This window comes from Procambarus clarkii, chromosome 24 (genome assembly GCF_040958095.1).
Source record: "Procambarus clarkii isolate CNS0578487 chromosome 24, FALCON_Pclarkii_2.0, whole genome shotgun sequence".
Classification (NCBI taxonomy): Eukaryota; Metazoa; Arthropoda; class Malacostraca; order Decapoda; family Cambaridae; genus Procambarus; species Procambarus clarkii.
In genome coordinates this window covers 10,214,741-10,233,970 of record NC_091173.1, presented here as the reverse complement: position 1 = coordinate 10,233,970, position 19,230 = coordinate 10,214,741, and the positions used below count along the sequence as shown (strand labels likewise).

The window sequence follows — 19,230 nt, the reverse complement described above, 5'->3', positions numbered from 1 at the left end:
GACACTTTCAGTGTCCAGTGGTCACTCATTCCAATTGAGGGCTTCCAACCTATCTTCCCTTATGTCTGACTTGTTCATTGTGAATATGAGATCAAGTTTAGCCGGGTTATCATCCCCTCTCATTCTTGTGGATCCCTTGACGTGTGGGCTTAGAAAGTTTCCTGTTGCTACATCCAGTAGTTTAACTCTCTATGTATGTGGTCCTCCATGTGGGTCCCTGTTCTCCCAGTCTATCTTCTGATGATTGAAGTCCCCCTTAATTAACAGTCTGGCTTCGTTCCTGCAAGACAATCAACAGAAGACAGTGTATATATGCTGGTTAGCAGTTACCATTATTAAGTCTCGGCCCTCACCTCGGACAACTCTGAAACCCACTTAGGATTGACCGTAAGAACACTCTAGGCAATTGGGTATTTGCATCGCCTGATTCGGGGAGGAATGCTCAACAATTAGGGGGCACTATGGGTCGGTAAGCTATTAAGGGGGTGGTTAGACCCCATTATTAGATGGCACAGAGATAGCAAGGTGGACGATTATTGGTAAATATTATTTCAATTTGTAAATGAATTATCCTAAGTAGAGTTCCCTAATTAAGGCAAAGTGAATTGATGATGACGCGAACGTGAGGTGACGCACATGAGGTGACGCACATGAGGTGATGCACATGAGGTGATGCACATGAGAGCAGTGCTTAGTATTCACAATGAATTTCTCGTGATCTGAGATACTTGATGTCAGCCCTCCAGACCTCCAGCAACACAGCCCCTCACTCACCCCTCACTCACCCCTCACTCTCCCCTCACTCACCCCTCACACAGCCCCCTCACTCACCCCTCACTCTCCCCTCACTCACCCCTCACACAGCCCCCTCACTCACCCCTTACACAGCCCCTCACTCACCCCTCACTCACCCCTCACACTGTCACAACTCAGTCTGTGCTTCATCATATATTCAACGATCGCTGAGTGAGGTCCTTCGGTGTCTTTTGCGGTAGATTAGTAATCACAGGCGGAGGAGCAAGGCTGCAACAGAACTGATGACAACACTGTTATCTCGCACGCACTTGACCTGGCCATTGTTAGTGCATGTGTTATCAGGTGTGAGTTGCTATGGTCCGCAGGTAGACTGGTCGTCACCTTGTCCCATACATGTTCTGTTTTGTACAGGTGTGGTGTGGACTCTTGTTGTGATGTGTGGGGTGATGTGTGTGGGGGTGGTGATGTGTGGGGGTGGTGGTGTGTGTGGGGTGATGTGAGGGGGTGGTGATGTGTGTGGGGGTGGTGATGTGTGGGGGTGGTGGTGGGGGAGTGTGTGAGGTGATGTGTGGGGGTGGGGTGATGATGTGTGGGGGTGGTGATGTGTGTGGGGGTGGTGATGTGTGTATGGGTGATGTGTGTGGGTGGTGATGTGTGTGTGGGGGTGGTGATGTGTGTGTGGGTGGTGATGTGTGTGGGGGTGGTGATGTGTGTGTGGGGGTGGTGATGTGTGTGGGAGTTGTGATGTGTGTGGGGGTGGTGATGTGTGGGGGGGTGGTGATGTGTGTGGGGGTGGTGATGTGTGTGGGGGTGGTGATGTGTGTGTGGGAGTTGTGATGTGTGTGGGGGTGGTGATGTGTGTGGGGGTGGTGATGTGTGTGGGGGTGGTGATGTGTGTGGGGGTGGTGATGTGTGGGGGGGTGGTGATGTGTGGGGGGGTGGTGATGTGTGGGGGGGTGGTGATGTGTGTGGGGGTGGTGATGTGTGTGGGGGTGGTGATGTGTGTGGGGGTGGTGATGTGTGTGGGGGGTGGTGATGTGTGGGGGGGTGGTGATGTGTGTGGGGGGTGGTGATGTGTGTGGGGGGTGGTGATGTGTGTGGGGGTGGTGATGTGTGTGGGGGTGGTGATGTGTGTGGGGGGTGGTGATGTGTGGGGGTGGTGATGTGTGTGGGGGGTGGTGATGTGTGTGGGGGTGGTGATGTGTGTGGGGGGTGGTGATGTGTGTGGGGGGTGGTGATGTGTGGGGGGGTGGTGATGTGTGTGGGGGGTGGTGATGTGTGGGGGGTGGTGATGTGTGTGGGGGGGGGGTGGTGATGTGTGTGGGGGTGGTGATGTGTGTGGGGGTGGTGATGTGTGGGGGGGTGGTGATGTGTGTGGGGGTGGTGATGTGTGTGGGGGGTGGTGATGTGTGTGGGGGTGGTGATGTGTGTGGGGGTGGTGATGTGTGTGGGGGGTGGTGATGTGTGTGGGGGGTGGTGATGTGTGTGGGTGGTGATATGTGTGGGGGGTGGTGATGTGTGGGGGGGTGGTGATGTGTGGGGGGGTGGTGATGTGTGGGGGTGGTGATGTGTGTGGGGGTGGTGATGTGTGTGGGGGTGGTGATGTGTGTGGGGGTGGTGATGTGTGTGGGGGGTGGTGATGTGTGGGGGGGTGGTGATGTGTGTGGGGGTGGTGATGTGTGTGTGGGGGGTGGTGATGTGTGGGGGGTGGTGATGTGTGGGGGGTGGTGATGTGTGTGGGGGGTGGTGATGTGTGTGGGGGTGGTGATGTGTGTGTGGGGGGTGGTGATGTGTGTGGGGGGGGTGGTGATGTGTGTGGGGGGGGTGATGTGTGTGGGGGTGGTGATGTGTGGGGGGGGGGGTGATGTGTGTGGGGGTGGTGATATGTAGGGGAGATGTACACAAATAGTTGTACTCGCCTAGTTGTGCTTGCGGGGGTTGAGCTTCGGCTTTCTGGTCCCGCCTCTCAACTGTCAATGAACTGATGTACAGATTCTGGGGCCAGATTCACGAAAGCACTTACGCAAGCACTTACGAACTTGTACATCTTTCCTCAATCTTTGACGGCTTCGGTTACATTTATTGAACAGTTTACAAGCATGAAAACTTTCCATACAAGTGTTGTTATTGTTATAAACAGCCTCCTGGTGCTTCGGAGCTCATTAACTGTTTAATAATTGTAAACGAAGCCTCTAAAGATTGAGAAAAGATGTGCAGGTTCGTAAGTGCTTGCGTAAGTGCTTTTGTGAATCTGGCCCCCTGGAGCCTATTAGCCTTAATCATATTCACATTTGAAACTGTGTATGGAGTCTGCCTCCGCCACATAATCTTTCTCAGTAGGTACTCAGTTTCCACCTGTGTCCCCTTGTTCGTGTTCCACCCATGTTAAATAGATTGTCTATATGCACCATGTCAATTCCTCTGAGAATTTTGTAGGTGATGAACATGTCTCGTCTAAGTCTTCTGTCTTCCAAGGACGTGAGGTTTAGTTCCCGTAGTCTGGTGGCATACCTCTGAATCTTCTAGAACTTCGTCTTATGTTTAACTAGGTATATGGACTCCAGGCGGGAGCTGCATACTCCAGGATTGGTCTGACATACTTTGGCATACAAGATACCGAACCTTTTGTATAATGTGTGTGGTGTTCCCTACTTCCTTCCACTACTGCCTCTTCATCATAATCAACCTCTTATCTCTTCCACCCCCTCCCCCCCTACCCCACTCCCTCCCTCCCTCCTCACCCCTCCCACCCCCCACTGCTAGGTATCACGTTCCACCGTCACTCAGCCGCAGTGTTCACTACCCCGTCAACGCGAGCCTCGACCCCCCACACACACCACCCCTTATATTTGGAGTTGTATTTGTTGATGAACGCTATTTTCGGGCCCCAGCGTCTGGCGGGTGAACGCTTGCGTTCTGTGGAGGCCGGCCGGAGCTGCCCCGGGGGGGGGGGGGGGGAGTCTTGGGACTCGCTGGTAGTCTTTACGATAGTTGCGTTGTTAGCTGGTACTATGTCTGTACTAATATATATATATATATATATATATATATATATATATATATATATATATATATATATATATATATATATATATATATATATATATCATATATATATATATATATATATATATATATATATATAATGTGTGTGTGTGTTGTTGAATATGACCGAAAGGGTAAGATTAATAATTCTAACACGAATCTTCTCAATATTTCTTACGTTTTTCTTCACTGTCGAGGGTAACTGAAAAATTAACTCTTTTTAAAATTCATTCTTTATTTCTGGTCTTACGCCTGAACGCGTTTCGTAATGCTTATTACATTTTCAAAGACTAGTTTAAATATAAAATACTTATATTCGTTGAGGTGATATGGCACAAAAGATTTGGGTGAGGTGACAGAGCTATGCCAGAACACGCATCAGAACATTGATCCTTATGCTGCCATTGTTACCTGGTCGGTCACTAGTATCTATTATGCTATCCCTATGCTGCCATTGTTACCTGGTCGGTCACTAGTATCTATTATGCAATTCCTATGCTGCCATTGTTACCTGGTCGGTCACTAGTATCTATTATGCTATCCCTATGCTGCCATTGTTACCTGGTCGGTCACTAGTATCTATTATGCAATTCCTATGCTGCCATTGTTACCTGGTCGGTCACTAGTATCTATTATGCTATCCCTATGCTATCTGCTCTCTCGCATTTGTTGTTATTTTATCTCTCTCTCTCCCTCTCTCTTGTTATTTGTGTCTACACTGGAAACGTGGTGAATTATAACCCCGGGCCGGTAGTTTGGTGATGCTTAAACCAGACCATCACCCCCCCGGCTAACAGGGCAGGTGGTGGTGATGGGGGTGATAGTGGTGATGGGGGTGATAGTGGTGATGGGGGTGATAGTGGTGATGGGGGTGATAGTGGTGATGGGGGTGATAGTGGTGATAGTGGTGATGGTGTTGGTGCGATCACAGCCGTAAGTGTAATTGTTGGAGTTGTGGTGGTGGTGTGAAGTGTTTCCAGAGAGGAGAGACCGTCGCTATTTGGGTTGGACGGTAGAGCGACGGTCTGGCTTCCTGCAGGACGGCGTTCAATACCCGACCGTCCAAGTGGTATGGGCACCCCTTCTTTTCCTACCCCCCCCCCCCCCCCCCCCCCCCCCCCGTCCCACCCCAAATTTTTATCTAGATACCTTCCCAGTGCTATATAGTCGTAATGGCTTGGCGGTTTATCGTGATAGTTCCCTTCTCCCCCACCACCACCACCACCTCAACCCGTTCTCGCAAATTCGTAAAGTCAATATTGACTTATTAACTACGTGCATAGGTGATATACTAAACATAATAGATACCCTTAAACAGATTCATAGAAAACACCGACCTTACCTAACCTTGTTAGTATCTTAAGATAAGCATCTTATTGCTTCGTAATTACAATTATTACTTAACCTATACCTATTATAGGTTAGGTAATAATTGTAATTACGAAGCAATAAGATGCTTATCTTAAGATACTAACAAGGTTAGGTAAGGTCGGTGTTTTCTATGAATCTTTTTAAGGGTATCTATTATGTTAAGTATGTCACCTATGCACATATTTAATAAGTCAATATTGACTTATTAAATTTGCGAGAACGGGTTGACCACCTACACCTCCCACATCACTTCCCCGCCCCCCCCATTCACCCCCTCCTCCCCCCCCCCCACCTCCCCCACCTAGGATCCATTACAATATGGGGGTTCAGGTGTCGCCGGCCACCTCTCACACCCTCCACTCCCAGTCAGGTGATTACCTTGTGACGTCACGGGGGTCGTTACCTGATCGCTTGCTTGGGAGGTGTACAGGGTCCATGTTTGGGTGGTGAGGCGAGGCAACCTCGACCTTATCCACACCTCTCTCTGATGGGAATCTAATCCAAGCCACCTGATTATCACCGCTGGACGTGTCATGCCTACTCCTCCTCCTGATCCTGATCCTGATCCTCCTCCTGGTCCTGATCCTCCTCCTGATCCTGATCCTGATCCTGATCCTCCTCCCGATCCTGATCCTCCTCCTGATCCCGATCCTGATCCTCCTCCTGATCCTCCTCCTGATCCTCCTCCTGATCCTCCTCCTGATCCTGATCCTGATCCTCCTCCTGATCCTGATCCTGATCCTCCTCCTGATCCTCCTCCTGATCCTGATCCTGATTCTCCTCCTGATCCTCCTCCTCCTGCTCATCCTCCTTTAAGGAGGGAACTACTTGCCAGATGCAAGTGGTGCCCCAAGACGCGATACTGCTGTTGTCGAAGCAACAGATGTTAAGACATAGTAGAGATAAGACAGGTTCTGGGCCGTGACGACTCTGAATTAAGACATTGTGTTAAATTTACGTCTGAGAGGCTTTCTTAATTGTGGTGAATATATTTACCCTCTTGTTGCTCTGTGGTGGTGGCACCCTTCACTAGACTGTGGTGGTGGCACCCTTCACTAGACTGTGGTGGTGGCACCCTTCACTAGACTGTGGTGGTGGCACCCTTCACTAGACTGTGGTGGTGGCACCCTTCACTAGACTGTGGTGGTGGCACCCTTCACTAGACTGTGGTGGTGGTGGCACTCTTCACTAGACTGTGGTGGTGGCACCCTTCACTAGACTGTGGTGGTGGCACTCTTCACTAGACTGTGGTGGTGGCACTCTTCACTAGACTGTGGTGGTGGCACCCTTCACTAGACTGTGGTGGTGGCACCCTTCACTAGACTGTGGTGGTGGCACTCTTCACTAGACTGTGGTGGTGGCACCCTTCACTAGACTGTTGTGGTGGCACTCTTCACTAGACTGTGGTGGTGGCACCCTTCACTAGACTGTGGTGGTGGCACCCTTCACTAGACTGTGGTGGTGGCACCCTTCACTAGACTGTGGTGGTGGCACCCTTCACTAGACTGTGGTGGTGGCACCCTTCACTAGACTGTGGTGGTGGCACTCTTCACTAGACTGTGGTGGTGGCACTCTTCACTAGACTGTGGTGGTGGCACCCTTCACTAGACTGTGGTGGTGGCACCCTTCACTAGACTGTGGTGGTGGCACCCTTCACTAGACTGTGGTGGTGGCACCCTTCACTAGACTGTGGTGGTGGCACCCTTCACTAGACTGTGGTGGTGGCACCCTTCACTAGACTGTGGTGGTGGCACCCTTCACTAGACTGTGGTGGTGGCACCCTTCACTAGACTGTTGTGGTAGCACTCTTCACTAGACTGTGGTGGTGGCACTCTTCACTAGACTGTGGTGGTGGCACCCTTCACTAGACTGTTGTGGTGGCACCCTTCACTAGACTGTGGTGGTGGCACCCTTCATTAGACTGTGGTGGTGGCATCCTTTCTTAAACATTTACAATTTACTTACGACAATACATCCATCTTCCCCCCCCCACCCCCCACAATCCACACACTCTAATATTGTAAATATCGAGTTAAAATCATCCCCAGTCCTCAAAACAGGCCTCAGCTGTCAGGGGCCTGACAGCTGAGTGGACAGCGCTTCGGATTCGTAGTCCTGAGGTTCTGGGTTCGATCCCCGGTGGAGGCGGAGGCAAATCGGTAAAATGTTTCTTTCATCCTGATGCCCCTGTTACCTAGCAGTAAATAGGTACCTGGGAGATAGACACCTGCTACGGACTGCTTCCTGGGGGTGTGTAACAAAAAGGAGGCCTGGTCGAGGACCGGGCCGCGGGGACGCTTAGCCCCGAAATCATCTCAATATAACCTATCCGTAGACAAGAGACTTTACTTCACTACTCACATACCCACCTGTCCTCCCTACAAAGAACGTCGCTTTTCGCTCCTATGCATTACATAAGGCCAAAAATGGTCGTACTAGAAAATGGAAGCGGCTGGCGAAAGTGACATACTGTCCCGTTTTCTGTTGTGGGTCCTCTGGTAGGTTAGGAGAGGACACTTTACATTGACCGTTTTATTAACGTTGGGAAACCCTAGGAGGACGAGCTGCACATACAGCACATAGCCAAAAGAATTCTTTAAATCTGTTGGGTATATTCTTAAAAATTCAGATGCTCTATGTCCCCTTCTTCTTCTATGTCATTTCTCCCCTCAATGTCACACTGTACTACTCACTAACACATCTCTATCTGCCTTACGGCATACATGCCTGGAGTACAACTACCTCAAACAGCCAAAATCAGCTATCACAACTGAAACAGTTTAGGTTTTCAGACAACACACAGCTCATACGTCAAGACCCCGTGAGCATGCTAAACATACACTCACTCCACACACACATCAAGAGGAAACTAGATTTATTCCTCCTAGGAGTGCCGGACCAACCGGGCTGTGGTGGGTATGTGGGCCTGCGGGCCGCTCCAAGCAACAGCCTGGTGGACCAAACTCTCACAAGTCAATTCTGGCCTCGGGCCGGGCTCGGGGAGTAGAGGAACTCCCAGAACCCCATCAACCAGGTATCAACCAGGTATCAACATTCTCCTGTGCTATGTACCCTTACAAAGCCCCTGTTGGTAAATTCTAATCCGATTTTGAGCATCACACCAGAAATATATACAGTGACAAATGTATGCAAACTCCCCACGTAAATCAATGGACCCATTATATAGAACACTGATGAATCAAAACAATGTCCAGCCCTTTACGCTATTCAAAAGTGGAACCAATAAACGCCCCCCCACATTAAACATTAAAATAATAATTAAGATTGAAGCACGAACTAACTGCCTTGTTTGGGCACAAGGCAGTTATACCTTGGATCATTTTTTTTTTTTGGGGGGGGGGGTTCAACAAGGCCAAAGATCACTATTAGCGTCACGGTTCCTCTCTCTCTTAACGATGACCTGGTAGTTAGGGACGATCTCTGCGCCCCCCTCGCCATTCCCGATACACTTTGACCATTAGAGACATGTGACGAGGTCATTGGTTACCCTGCCCCGGGGGGGATTACCTTTGCCTTCTTTCGGGAGTGCGTCGACGTCGACATTGGATTGGAGGAGCGTGTCAAGCAGCTGTATTTTGCTACGTCCAGACCACATCAGACCGGGAATATATTAGGACTACACCGGGTCTACGCCGGAGCTTACATAGAAGCTGTAGCAGGGGGCTTCGTCAGGGCTTCGTCAGGGCTTCGTGTCAACTGGCTCATCACTCGTAATATTATACTCATCCTAATCACTTGCTGATTAATTAGATTAAAAACGATCACAGTGGGATTAATTACACTAATCGTTAATCCTCGTTTGGGTATTGATCGTCCAGGGTGTACTGGTGCTTGTCTGTTATAACCAGCTGTTTGGTGTCAGGCTTTTAAGAAAACCGGCGAATTTGATATTGAATTTCATATTCATAATTGCCCCCCCCCTCCAGGTGGTGATTAAGGTCGGGATCACTTTATTGTGGAACAGGTTTCATCTAGTTACAGCCTTTAGGTGCGTGTATATATATATATATATATATATATATATATGTCGTACCTAGTAGCCAGAACTCACTTCTCAGCCTACTATTCAAGGCCCGATTTGCCTAATAAGCCAAGTTTTCCTGAATTAATATATTTACTATAATTTTTTTCTTATGAACTGATAAAGCAACCCTTTTCTCTATGTATGAGGTCAATTTTTTTTTATTGGAGTTAAAATTAACGTAGATATATGACCGAACCTAACCAACCCTACCTAACCTAACCTAACCTATATTTATAGGTAAGGTTAGGTTAGGTAGCCAAAAAAAGCTAGGTTAGGTTAGGTAGGTTAGGTAGACGAAAAAACATTAATTCATGAAAACTTGGCTTATTAGGCAAATCGGGCCTTGAATAGTAGGCTGAGAAGTGCGTTCTGGCTATTAGGTACGACATATATATATATATATTTCACACATCAACATTAATGCACATACATACAAACATGTATAATACATGCAAACGAGTTTATACATATAAGAACATATGAATTAAGGAAACTGCAGAAGGCCTATAGGCCCATACGAGGCTGCTCCTATTTATATCACCCAAACTCATTTATATACATATATGTATAAATGTCTAACCTACGCTTGAAACCATCCAGTTATCCTGCGTCTATTGTGTTACTCGTTAATTTATCCAAGAGATAAAGAAACCTGTTTTCAAACCAGTATTTACCCAGGTCCTTCCTGTAGCTAAACTTATCCAATTTATATCCATTGTTTCACGTTCTATTTTGCGTTGATATATTTAAAAAAATAATTTATATCCCCCCCTTCCCCTTTGTCATCAAATTTATATACTTCAGTCATGACACTCTTCATCATCTTGGAGAATATAAATTAATTTAATCTAAATATAAAGGTTTAATTTAATCATCTTAATCCCTCCTCACGTGAAAGGTGTCATGTTCCTGGGATTAACATTGCCACCAAGGGAGCCGGTCGGCCGAGCGGACAGCACGCTGGACTTGTGATCCTGTGGTCCTGGGTTCTATCCCAGGCGCCGGCGAGAAACAATGGGCAGAGTTTCTTTCACCCTATGCCCCTGTTACCTAGCAGTAAAATAGGTACCTGGGTGTTAGTCAGGTGTCACGGGCTGCTTCCTGGGGGTGGAGGCCTGGTCGAGGACCGGGCCGCGGGGACACTAAAGCCCCGAAATCATCTCAAGATAACCTCAAGAAGATAACCTGCCTCCGTAGTCGTTCAGAGTTAATGTTATATGTCTGTTCTGCAGTATGGCTAACCAAATTGATCTTTATATAATTCAATTTGTGCTTTAATAGTGCAAGGTAGAGCTGTTGTTGTTGTTGTTAAAGATTCGCTACCCGGAACAAAGTTCCAAGTAGCACGGGCTATGGTGAGCCCGTACTAAGGTAGAGCTGTGGAACACCTCCAGGTGCTTTGTTGCTTCGGGAAATAAATCTCAGTGTCTTGTTTGTCTTATTGCGAACATTTGTGCCTTGATTTTCTTTTTTTTGTTAGCTCTACGTCTCTGTCAATCATTGCTGCAAGATCTGTCTTTGCCTTGTGTAAAGGAGGAATGTATATGTTTATCTCTCACAATGTTCGGTAATACGTTTATTGTTTGTGATGTGTGTCTATGTATGTATTAACACGATGTACTGAACGGGGTGAGAATAGCTTGAGTTACCTCATCCCTTGGTGTGTATTTTACCTCAATAAACTTATTTCAATTTCAATCTGTCTTTGCAGGCAGACTTGACAATGTCAACACTCTCAAGTTGATGTGTGGTATAGCGCTATTATCGTTACTTAGGCTCAGAATCCTAATTTTGTTTTCAGTATTAAACTGCATCTGAGACTTTTTTTAATGGTTATCCCAAGCATCTTAAAGTGATTTTTAAGTTTTCTGACTTAAAAAAGAAATTTTTTTGACTTTTGACTTTTTTTCTGACTTTACTTCTCGATCAATTGTTGTATTGTCTGCAAATTTTCAAATATTATTGCTTAGTCCTGTATCGTAATCCCCGCCCCCCCCCCCTCTCTCTTCGTTCCCCTCCTTGCCCCTCCTTTCCCCCCATCACCCCACCCTACCCTTCCCCATCCACTCACCCTCCCCTCCTTCCCCTTCGTCCTCCACACTCACTCCTCTCCTCGTGCTCCCCCCTCCTCCCTCTCACATGCCCCCTCCTGTTCTCTTCCCCTCCCTACACTCCCCCCCCCCCTCTCCTCCCCTTCCCTGAGTAGCCCCTCTTTCCTTTCATGAAATATACAGTTAAGTACAAATTAAACTAATTTATGTGTTTAAATAAATACTTTTTTCTGATGCTGAGAAAGTCTTAGGATTTGTGGTCGAATATTTCACATTTGATCAGAATTGAACCGGGTGCGGGGGGGAGGGGGGGGGTTGAATAATAAAAAAATATTTCTTAAATCATTTAACTTGGGCCTACGTGCTTGCCAGGGCCCCAGGGTACTGTGCTTGCTCCAGTACTTCTCATCCTCATATCAGACATGAACAATTACACAATCTGTAATTCTGTATCATCCTTTGCAGATGACATCAAGCCAAGCTTGAATGGGGACCATTCAAGCTTGTTTGCATTTGTGTTGCTCACGTGGCCCCACCAAGTGAGGTGATTCGATGAAATAACTATGCCCAAGCCTACCAGCAAGTGCTGTCGGGACGTTGGGGATATAGCCTCGGCTACCAATGTCTTTCGTACAGTCACGGTTGGTCGAGTGGTTAAGGTACCGGGTACGCCAGTTGCATAGTGCTCCAGGCTGTCTGGGTTCGAATCCTTCTGGGGTATGAAGTTTTCAGTTAACTATATAGTTCAGTTTAGTAACTATATATATATATATATATATATATATATATATATATATATATATATATATATATATATATATATATATATATATATATATATAGTTACTAAACTTCATAGTAAAGAATCTCTAGTAGTAATTATTGAAGGATTTATTGTCTTCTACGCCGTTTCGCCCTCACTCTGGAACATCTTCAGGTAATACATAATACATACCTCCCTTTACAATGTTGGGTTAAATGCACATGTGGAGCGGGTGAAGTTGTGTAGGGTGGGGTGGAGGGGGTGAAGGAATAGGTAAAGGGGGGGGCAAACAGACATAGGGTAAGGAATAAAGGGGAATAAGGTAGGAAGAAGGGGGAGAGGACCAATCAAATAAGGCGTTACACGAAGTTCTGGATCTCTCAGTGGGACAGGGAGATCTCTGTAGCGATAAACTCAAAGCTCTCTGTCTCTTTTCTCCCATTCCTTCTGTCTCTCTCTCTCTCTCTCTCTGATTATCCTACATCAGCTCATCCTCTCAGTCGCCCCTCCCCCCTCTCACCCCCCCTTACCTGCTGAGTATAGGAGAGTTTCAGGTAAATTACGTGTTACCGCCATGAGTCAGGTGTCAGCCATTATCACCTGCTTGACACCTTGTCGGGCGTCGCACCTGGTGCCTCTACCCTCTCCCCCCTCCCCCACCCCTTCTCCCTCTTTCACCCCCACCCTCCTTCGCCCCCCCCCTCCTCCTTCCCACCCCTTCCTTCCCTTTACAAGACATTCCTCGGTATTCAGGTGTTAGAGTATCGATCAAAAAGAGGCTGTGTGGATCTTCTTAGTCTCGTAGTGTGGGTGGTCAATATATTTTAGTGCTCATCTTCTAGGAGTCCTCCTGGTTATTTTGTTATCCTGTGTGGATGGGTCTTCCCAGGGAACTGTAGCTCCAATACTCGTGTGTGAGATATATATATATATATATATATATATATATATATATATATATATGTCGTACCTAGTAGCCAGAACGCACTTCTCTGCCTACTATTCAAGGCCCGATTTGCCTAATAAGCCAAGTTTTCATGAATTAATTGTTTTTCGACTACCTAACCTACCTAACCTAACCTAACCTAACATTTTCGGCTACCTAACCTAACCTAACCTATAAAGATAGGTTAGGTAGGGTTGGTTAGGTTCGGTCATATATCTACGTTAATTTTAACTCCAATAAAAAAAAATTGACCTCATACATAATGAAATGGGTAGCTTTATCATTTCATAAGAAAAAAATTTGAGAAAATATATTAATTCATGAAAACTTGGCTTATTAGGCAAATCGGGCCTTGCATAGTAGGCTGAGAAGTGCGTTCTGGCTACTAGGTACGACATATAAATATATATATATATATATATATATATATATATATATATATATATATATATATTTTGAGGGGGTTTTCTCTCTCTCTCTCTCTCTCTCTCTCTCTCTCTCTCTCTCTCTCTCTCTCTCTCTCTCTCTCTCTCTCTCTCTCTCTCTCTCTCTCTCTCTCTCTCTCTCTCCTTTTGTTCCTGTTTCCCCTCTTCCAACTTTCTCCCCTTCTCTTTTTTCCACCACCCATTCTCCCACTCACCTCCTCTATTCCTCTCTCTCTCTCTCTCTCCCTCTCTCTCTCCACCCTCTGTCCCTATCTCCCCGACTGTCAACTCTTCCCCTTCACCCGTCCCCCCCTCTCTCTCCACCTGTCTCACCCTCTCTGTCCCCCCTCCTCAACCAACCTCCTTCTCCTTAAATCAGAAAAACTCATGGTACTGACTCATGGTACTGACTCATGGTACTTGACTCATGGTACTTGACTCATGGTACTGACTCATGGTACTTGACCCATGGTACTTGACTCATGGCACTGTCACATACACTGGGACTGCTCTCCTTGGCATCGTGACGGGCAGGAGTGCCAGTTGAATGTGCCAGTGTGAACAAATAAAGTCTGAATGATTAATGAGGAGAGCCACGTACCCCTTCCCCCCCCCTCTTCCCCCTTTCCCCACTCCGCCGTGAGTCTTCTTCCCTTCCCCTCCCCTCCCCCTGTTCATCCACCCCCAGTGTCTTCCTCTTTACCTTAGTTCTTCCTCCCCACCTCTAGCCTATGTAAAAAGGGGTGACAGGCAAGTTGTCCTGAACTACAGGCAAGTTGCCCTGAACCACAGGCAAGTTGCCCTAATTTTGTATACCCTGTAAGGTGATGGAGAAGATCGCGAGGAAAAGGCTCGTAGAACATCTGGAAGGGGGAGTTATCAGGAAGGGGGAAAAGCACCAAAACATTAAGACTATATAGCACTGGAAAGGGGTCAGGATAAAGGGTTTGGGATGGGACGGATGGACGCAATGGTGCCCAACCACATGGGACGGTCGGGGATTGAACGTCGACCTGCATGAAGCGAGACCGTCGCTCTACCAGATACTACAGCTACAAAAAGATATTAACACAGTTTTCGATTGGGCAGCAGAAAATAACATGATGTTTAACAGTGATAAATTACAGGTATTCAGGTACGGCAAAAATGAGGATCTGAAACATAATACAGGGTACAAAACACAATCGAATCTGCCCATAGTAGGAAAGCAGCATGTCAAGGATTTGGGAATAATGATGTCCGACGACCTAACGTTTAGGCAGCATAACCAAGCAAGTATTGCGGCAGCCAGAAAAATGATCGGATTGATTACGAGTACCTTCAAATCCAGAGATCCCATCACAATGGTTGTACTCTTCAAGTCACTTGTGTTGTCCCGTCTTGAGTACTGCTCAGTACTCACTTTCCCCTTCAGAAGGCTCAGGAACCTGTACACCAGTTGACTGACAGATGAGAGGCGGGACCAAAGAGCCGAAGCTCAACCCCCACAAGCCCAACTAGGCGAGTACACTGGGAGCCCTCATAGGCTTGTGTATGTATGAGAGTGAGCCACTCACTAGTGTGTGAGGCACTAAGTATAACCACGTGATTTATGAGGGCCTCTGGGAGGGCGTCTCTCATATCCAGGGCCACCGAAACGTTCTCATTTTACACCCCAGGGGCGCCTACACCCCTCCCCGAGGTGTAGCTCATGGGTGTTGGCCACTGTTGGCCTGTAAGTGGGGTGTTAATGCTCTCATTTATTGGTGGTGAGCTGCTTAAGTGGCTGGAGCCAGGGAGGGGGGAGGGTGATGGGGTGGCAGGTGTATACATGTGTGGTGTGGGGCAGGAGGGTGATGGGGGTGGCAGGTGTATACATGTGTGTGGTGTGGGGGAGGAGGGTGATGGGGGTGGCAGGTGTATACATGTGTGTGGTGTGGGGGGAAGAGGGTGATGGAGGTGGCTTCCACAACTTTTTCTTTCAGTGCATTCCACCTGTTGGCCAACTGAGCAAGGTGCGAATTTTATCTTTAATTTGTTGGACTCGTTTGCATGTCCAGCTTTCACCGATGTCCTCTTGCCGTACTCTCTCTCAGTTTAGAAAGAGATTGTCCATATCCACCATGTATAGTCCCTTAAGTATCTTGTATGTTAGGATTATATTTCCTCTATAGTTGGGAAATTTCATTCCCTTAACCTATCCTCGTAGCTTGGTCCTCTTTACTCTAGTACTAGTCTTTTGCAAAAGTGTGATTTTTTTTTGCTTTGCTACATGTGGATTCCATACCGGTGTGGGATATTCCAATAGACATATAGACTCTAGATTGTCTAGAAAGAGTCTTAACTGTTTGTCAGCTTCCAGTGTCCCTTCCAGGACGCCAGCCCCGCCCTGGAGAATCGTGGTGGCCTGTAATAACGCTTGTACACCTTCCAGGACGCCAGCCCCGCCCTGGAGAGTCGTGGTGCCCTGTAATAACGCTTGTACACCTTCCAGGACGCCAGCCCCGCCCTGGAGAGTCGTGGTGCCCTGTAATAACGCTTGTACACCTTCCAGGACGCCAGCCCCGCCCTGGAGAGTCGTGGTGCCCTGTACTAACACTGTTGTACACCTTCCAGGACGCCAGCCCCGCCCTGGAGAGTCGTGGTGCCCTGTACTAACACTGTTGTACACCTTCCAGGACGCCAGCCCCGCCCTGGAGAGTCGTGGTGCCCTGTACTAACACTGTTGTACACCTTCCAGGACGCAAGCCCCGCCCTGGAGAGTCGTGGTGCCCTGTACTAACACTGTTGTACACCTTCCAGGACGCCAGCCCCGCCCTGGAGAGTCGTGGTGCCCTGTACTAACACTGTTGTACACCTTCCAGGACGCCAGCCCCGCCCTGGAGAGTCGTGGTGCCCTGTACTAACACTGTTGTACACCTTCCAGGACGCAAGCCCCGCCCTGGAGAGTCGTGGTGCCCTGTACTAACACTGTTGTACACCTTCCAGGACGCCAGCCCCGCCCTGGAGAGTCGTGGTGCCCTGTACTAACACTGTTGTACACCTTCCAGGACGCAAGCCCCGCCCTGGAGAGTCGTGGTGCCCTGTACTAACACTGTTGTACACCTTCCAGGACGCAAGCCCCGCCCTGGAGAGTCGTGGTGCCCTGTGTGTGGGGTGACACTACGACCCGGGGAGATGGACGCTCACCTCACCCACGAGCTGGACAAGCTGGTCCGTCTTCCCCAGACCCGCCCACTCTCCCAGCGCACGCCCACGCCCACTACCTCCACGCCCACGCCTTCCACGTCATCGGAGTCCAACGCCACGACTAAAGCCTTCAAGTCACGTTATCCTGTCTCGGGTCGCAACGACGACAAGAGTTGGAAAGTATGTATACCCGGAGCGCCTGCTATCCTGCCCCGCTATCCTGTCCTGCTATCCTCTCATTCTTGGCTCTTATTATTCGAAAGTGCTTAGACATTTATAATTATAATTTTTTTCCAACTTGAAATTACAATATATTTAATGAGGTGAGGAGCGCAGAAGACCCGCGGTGAGGAGCTCAGACCCGCGGTGAGGAGCTCAGACCCGCGGTGAGGAGCGCAGACCCGCGGTGAGGAGCGCAGACCCGCGGTGAGGAGCGCAGACCCGCGGTGAGGAGCGCAGGCCCGCGGTGAGGAGCGCAGACCCGCGGTGAGGAGCGCAGACCCGCGGTGAGGAGCGCAGACCCGCGGTGAGGAGCGCAGACCCGCGGTGAGGAGCGCAGACCCGCGGTGAGGAGCTCAGACCCGCGGTGAGGAGCGCAGACCCGCGGTGAGGAGCTCAGACCCGCGGTGAGGAGCTCAGATCCGCGGTGAGGAGCGCAGACCCGCGGTGAGGAGCTCAGACCCGCGGTGAGGAGCTCAGACCCGCGGTGAGGAGCTCAGACCCACACCGGCAGTACCTCTTATCATACAAGTTGTTATTTAGATTTTAAGAGTAGATTTTAAAGACACCGCTTTTAGTACTTTCAGACTCCAGGCTCCTGTTGTATGTTTTCTCGGGCGAGTGTAAACAAATGATTACACTTCATACACTAGAGTGTGTGTCTTCGTTCAGTATGAACACACTGCGCTTATTTCTGGGGTTTCATGGAATGTATATACGGATGTGTATATATATACTGCTTCTGTATATATATACAGAGGCAGGAAGGACTGTGGCTCACTGGGCTGTGGGTGTTGGCAGTGTTCTACACTCTTCATCTGTTGACTGATACGTGGATAGGAGCCGGGGTGTTGGTGGGGGTGTTGGTGGGGTGTTGGGGGGGGGGTGTTGGTGGGGGTGTTGGTGGGGGGGGGGGGTGGTGGGGGGGGGGTGTTGGTGGGGTGTTGGGTGGGGGTGTTGGTGATGGGAGTGTTGGTGGTGGGTGTTGGTGGGGGTGTTGGTGATGGGAGTGTTGGTGGCGGGTGTTGGTGGCGGGTGTTGGTGGCGGGTGTTGGTGGTGGGTGTTGGTGGTGGATGTTGGTGGCGGGTGTTGGTGGCGGGTGTTGGTGGGTGGTGGTGGTGGGGGGTGTTGGTGGTGGTGGCGGGTGTTGTTGGGGGGGGGTTGGTGGGGGGTTGGTGGGGGTGTTAGGGGGGTGTTGGTGGGGGTGTTAGGGGGGGGGGGGTTTGGTGGTGTTGGTGGTGGGTGTTGGTGGTGTTGGTGGTAGTGGGTGTTGGTGGCGGGTGTTAGGGGATGGTGGTGGGGGTTGGTGGGGGGGGGGTGATGGAGCCCAGATCCTTGACCTCGTGTCTCAAGTACCACATAACCGTGCCGGCTTAGCTGTGTCTCCTGCGTCACCTTAGCTAACCGCACCTGCGCACCTGGCTCCCGTAGACATACCAGCGGGTGAGGCACAACCGGCAGCTGCGGGTGCGGGCCAAGCGCAGGAGGACAGCCGAGGACCAGGAGCTAGAGGCGGAGCGGACCTGCCCAGTGTGTGACCAGCACTTCCCACTCCACGACGACGACGACGACGACGATGACGTCATCACCCACATCGACGAGTGCCTCCGACGGGTAAGTGTCTAACTGGCAATTACGTGCTTCTCTTCCTTTTGTGTTGTCTCAAGAGGTTTGGTGCAGTGTGTAATATCTCCTTGTGGTTGGTACGCGACCAGAGAGAGAACACCTGAGTAATTACGGGGTATTCATGCCCGTGCCACCTCTTGGGGGCTTAATCTTCATCAATTAATCACCTGAGTATGGTGATTGTGTGTTTAAATCTCAGTTTTTATTGGTTTGAATTGGAAATAAGGAGACAGGTGTTAGGTCTGGACCACATAACCTCCATGTGTGGTATCCGAGAGCCTACCTAGCTTACCCCTGTACCTTGTGGGGTGGTATCTTGTCACCCACCTTGGTGGGGGAGGGGTGACACGCCGTCATCCACTTTATGTGGGTGGCAGGCTACCGTCCATCTTGGTGTACATCATTCTCATAATTATGTCTCATTTGCTAAACACTCCAAGGGTCCAGATGGCTGGCTCTGTCACAAGCCTACTATGTGTCACCCCCTCCTCTCCCCCGTAAACAGAAATAATAGGAAGGTCGCTATAGAGTCCTCTTGAAGGGGGAACCATCCAGTAAGGTAAAAAAAAAATGAGAGTCGTGGGGCGAGGAAAGTCCAGCATTAATGTTCTGGGGCAACCGGGGAGGAGGTTTTGGCGCGGGCAGCTTGTCCCATCTGAGTTTCAAAAGAGCCACGATAAGCCCCGTAGCTCACAGGTGTTTAACAATCTTCCGCGCCAGAGACTTCGAAGTGGATGAGCTGGTGGCGGGTAGAAGGGCGGGCCGCGAGGAGCGCCCAAGAGTGGGCCAAGCGGATACGAAGGTAGGCTTCCTG

At 49.2% G+C, this 19,230-nt stretch overlaps 1 protein-coding gene across 3 annotated transcripts in view; it reads left to right on the top strand.

The window, feature by feature from the left end:
• The window catches only part of LOC123761721 (E3 ubiquitin-protein ligase RNF220), a 319,808-nt gene that overhangs the window by 291,664 nt on the left and 8,914 nt on the right, over nt 1–19,230 (top strand). For all 3 annotated transcript variants that reach the window (XM_069330603.1, XM_045747856.2, XM_069330602.1), the window contains 2 exons: nt 16,494–16,750; nt 18,222–18,404. In XM_069330603.1, coding sequence (XP_069186704.1) covers nt 16,494–16,750; nt 18,222–18,404 — 440 coding nt within the window. The remainder of the gene's footprint in view (nt 1–16,493; nt 16,751–18,221; nt 18,405–19,230) is intronic.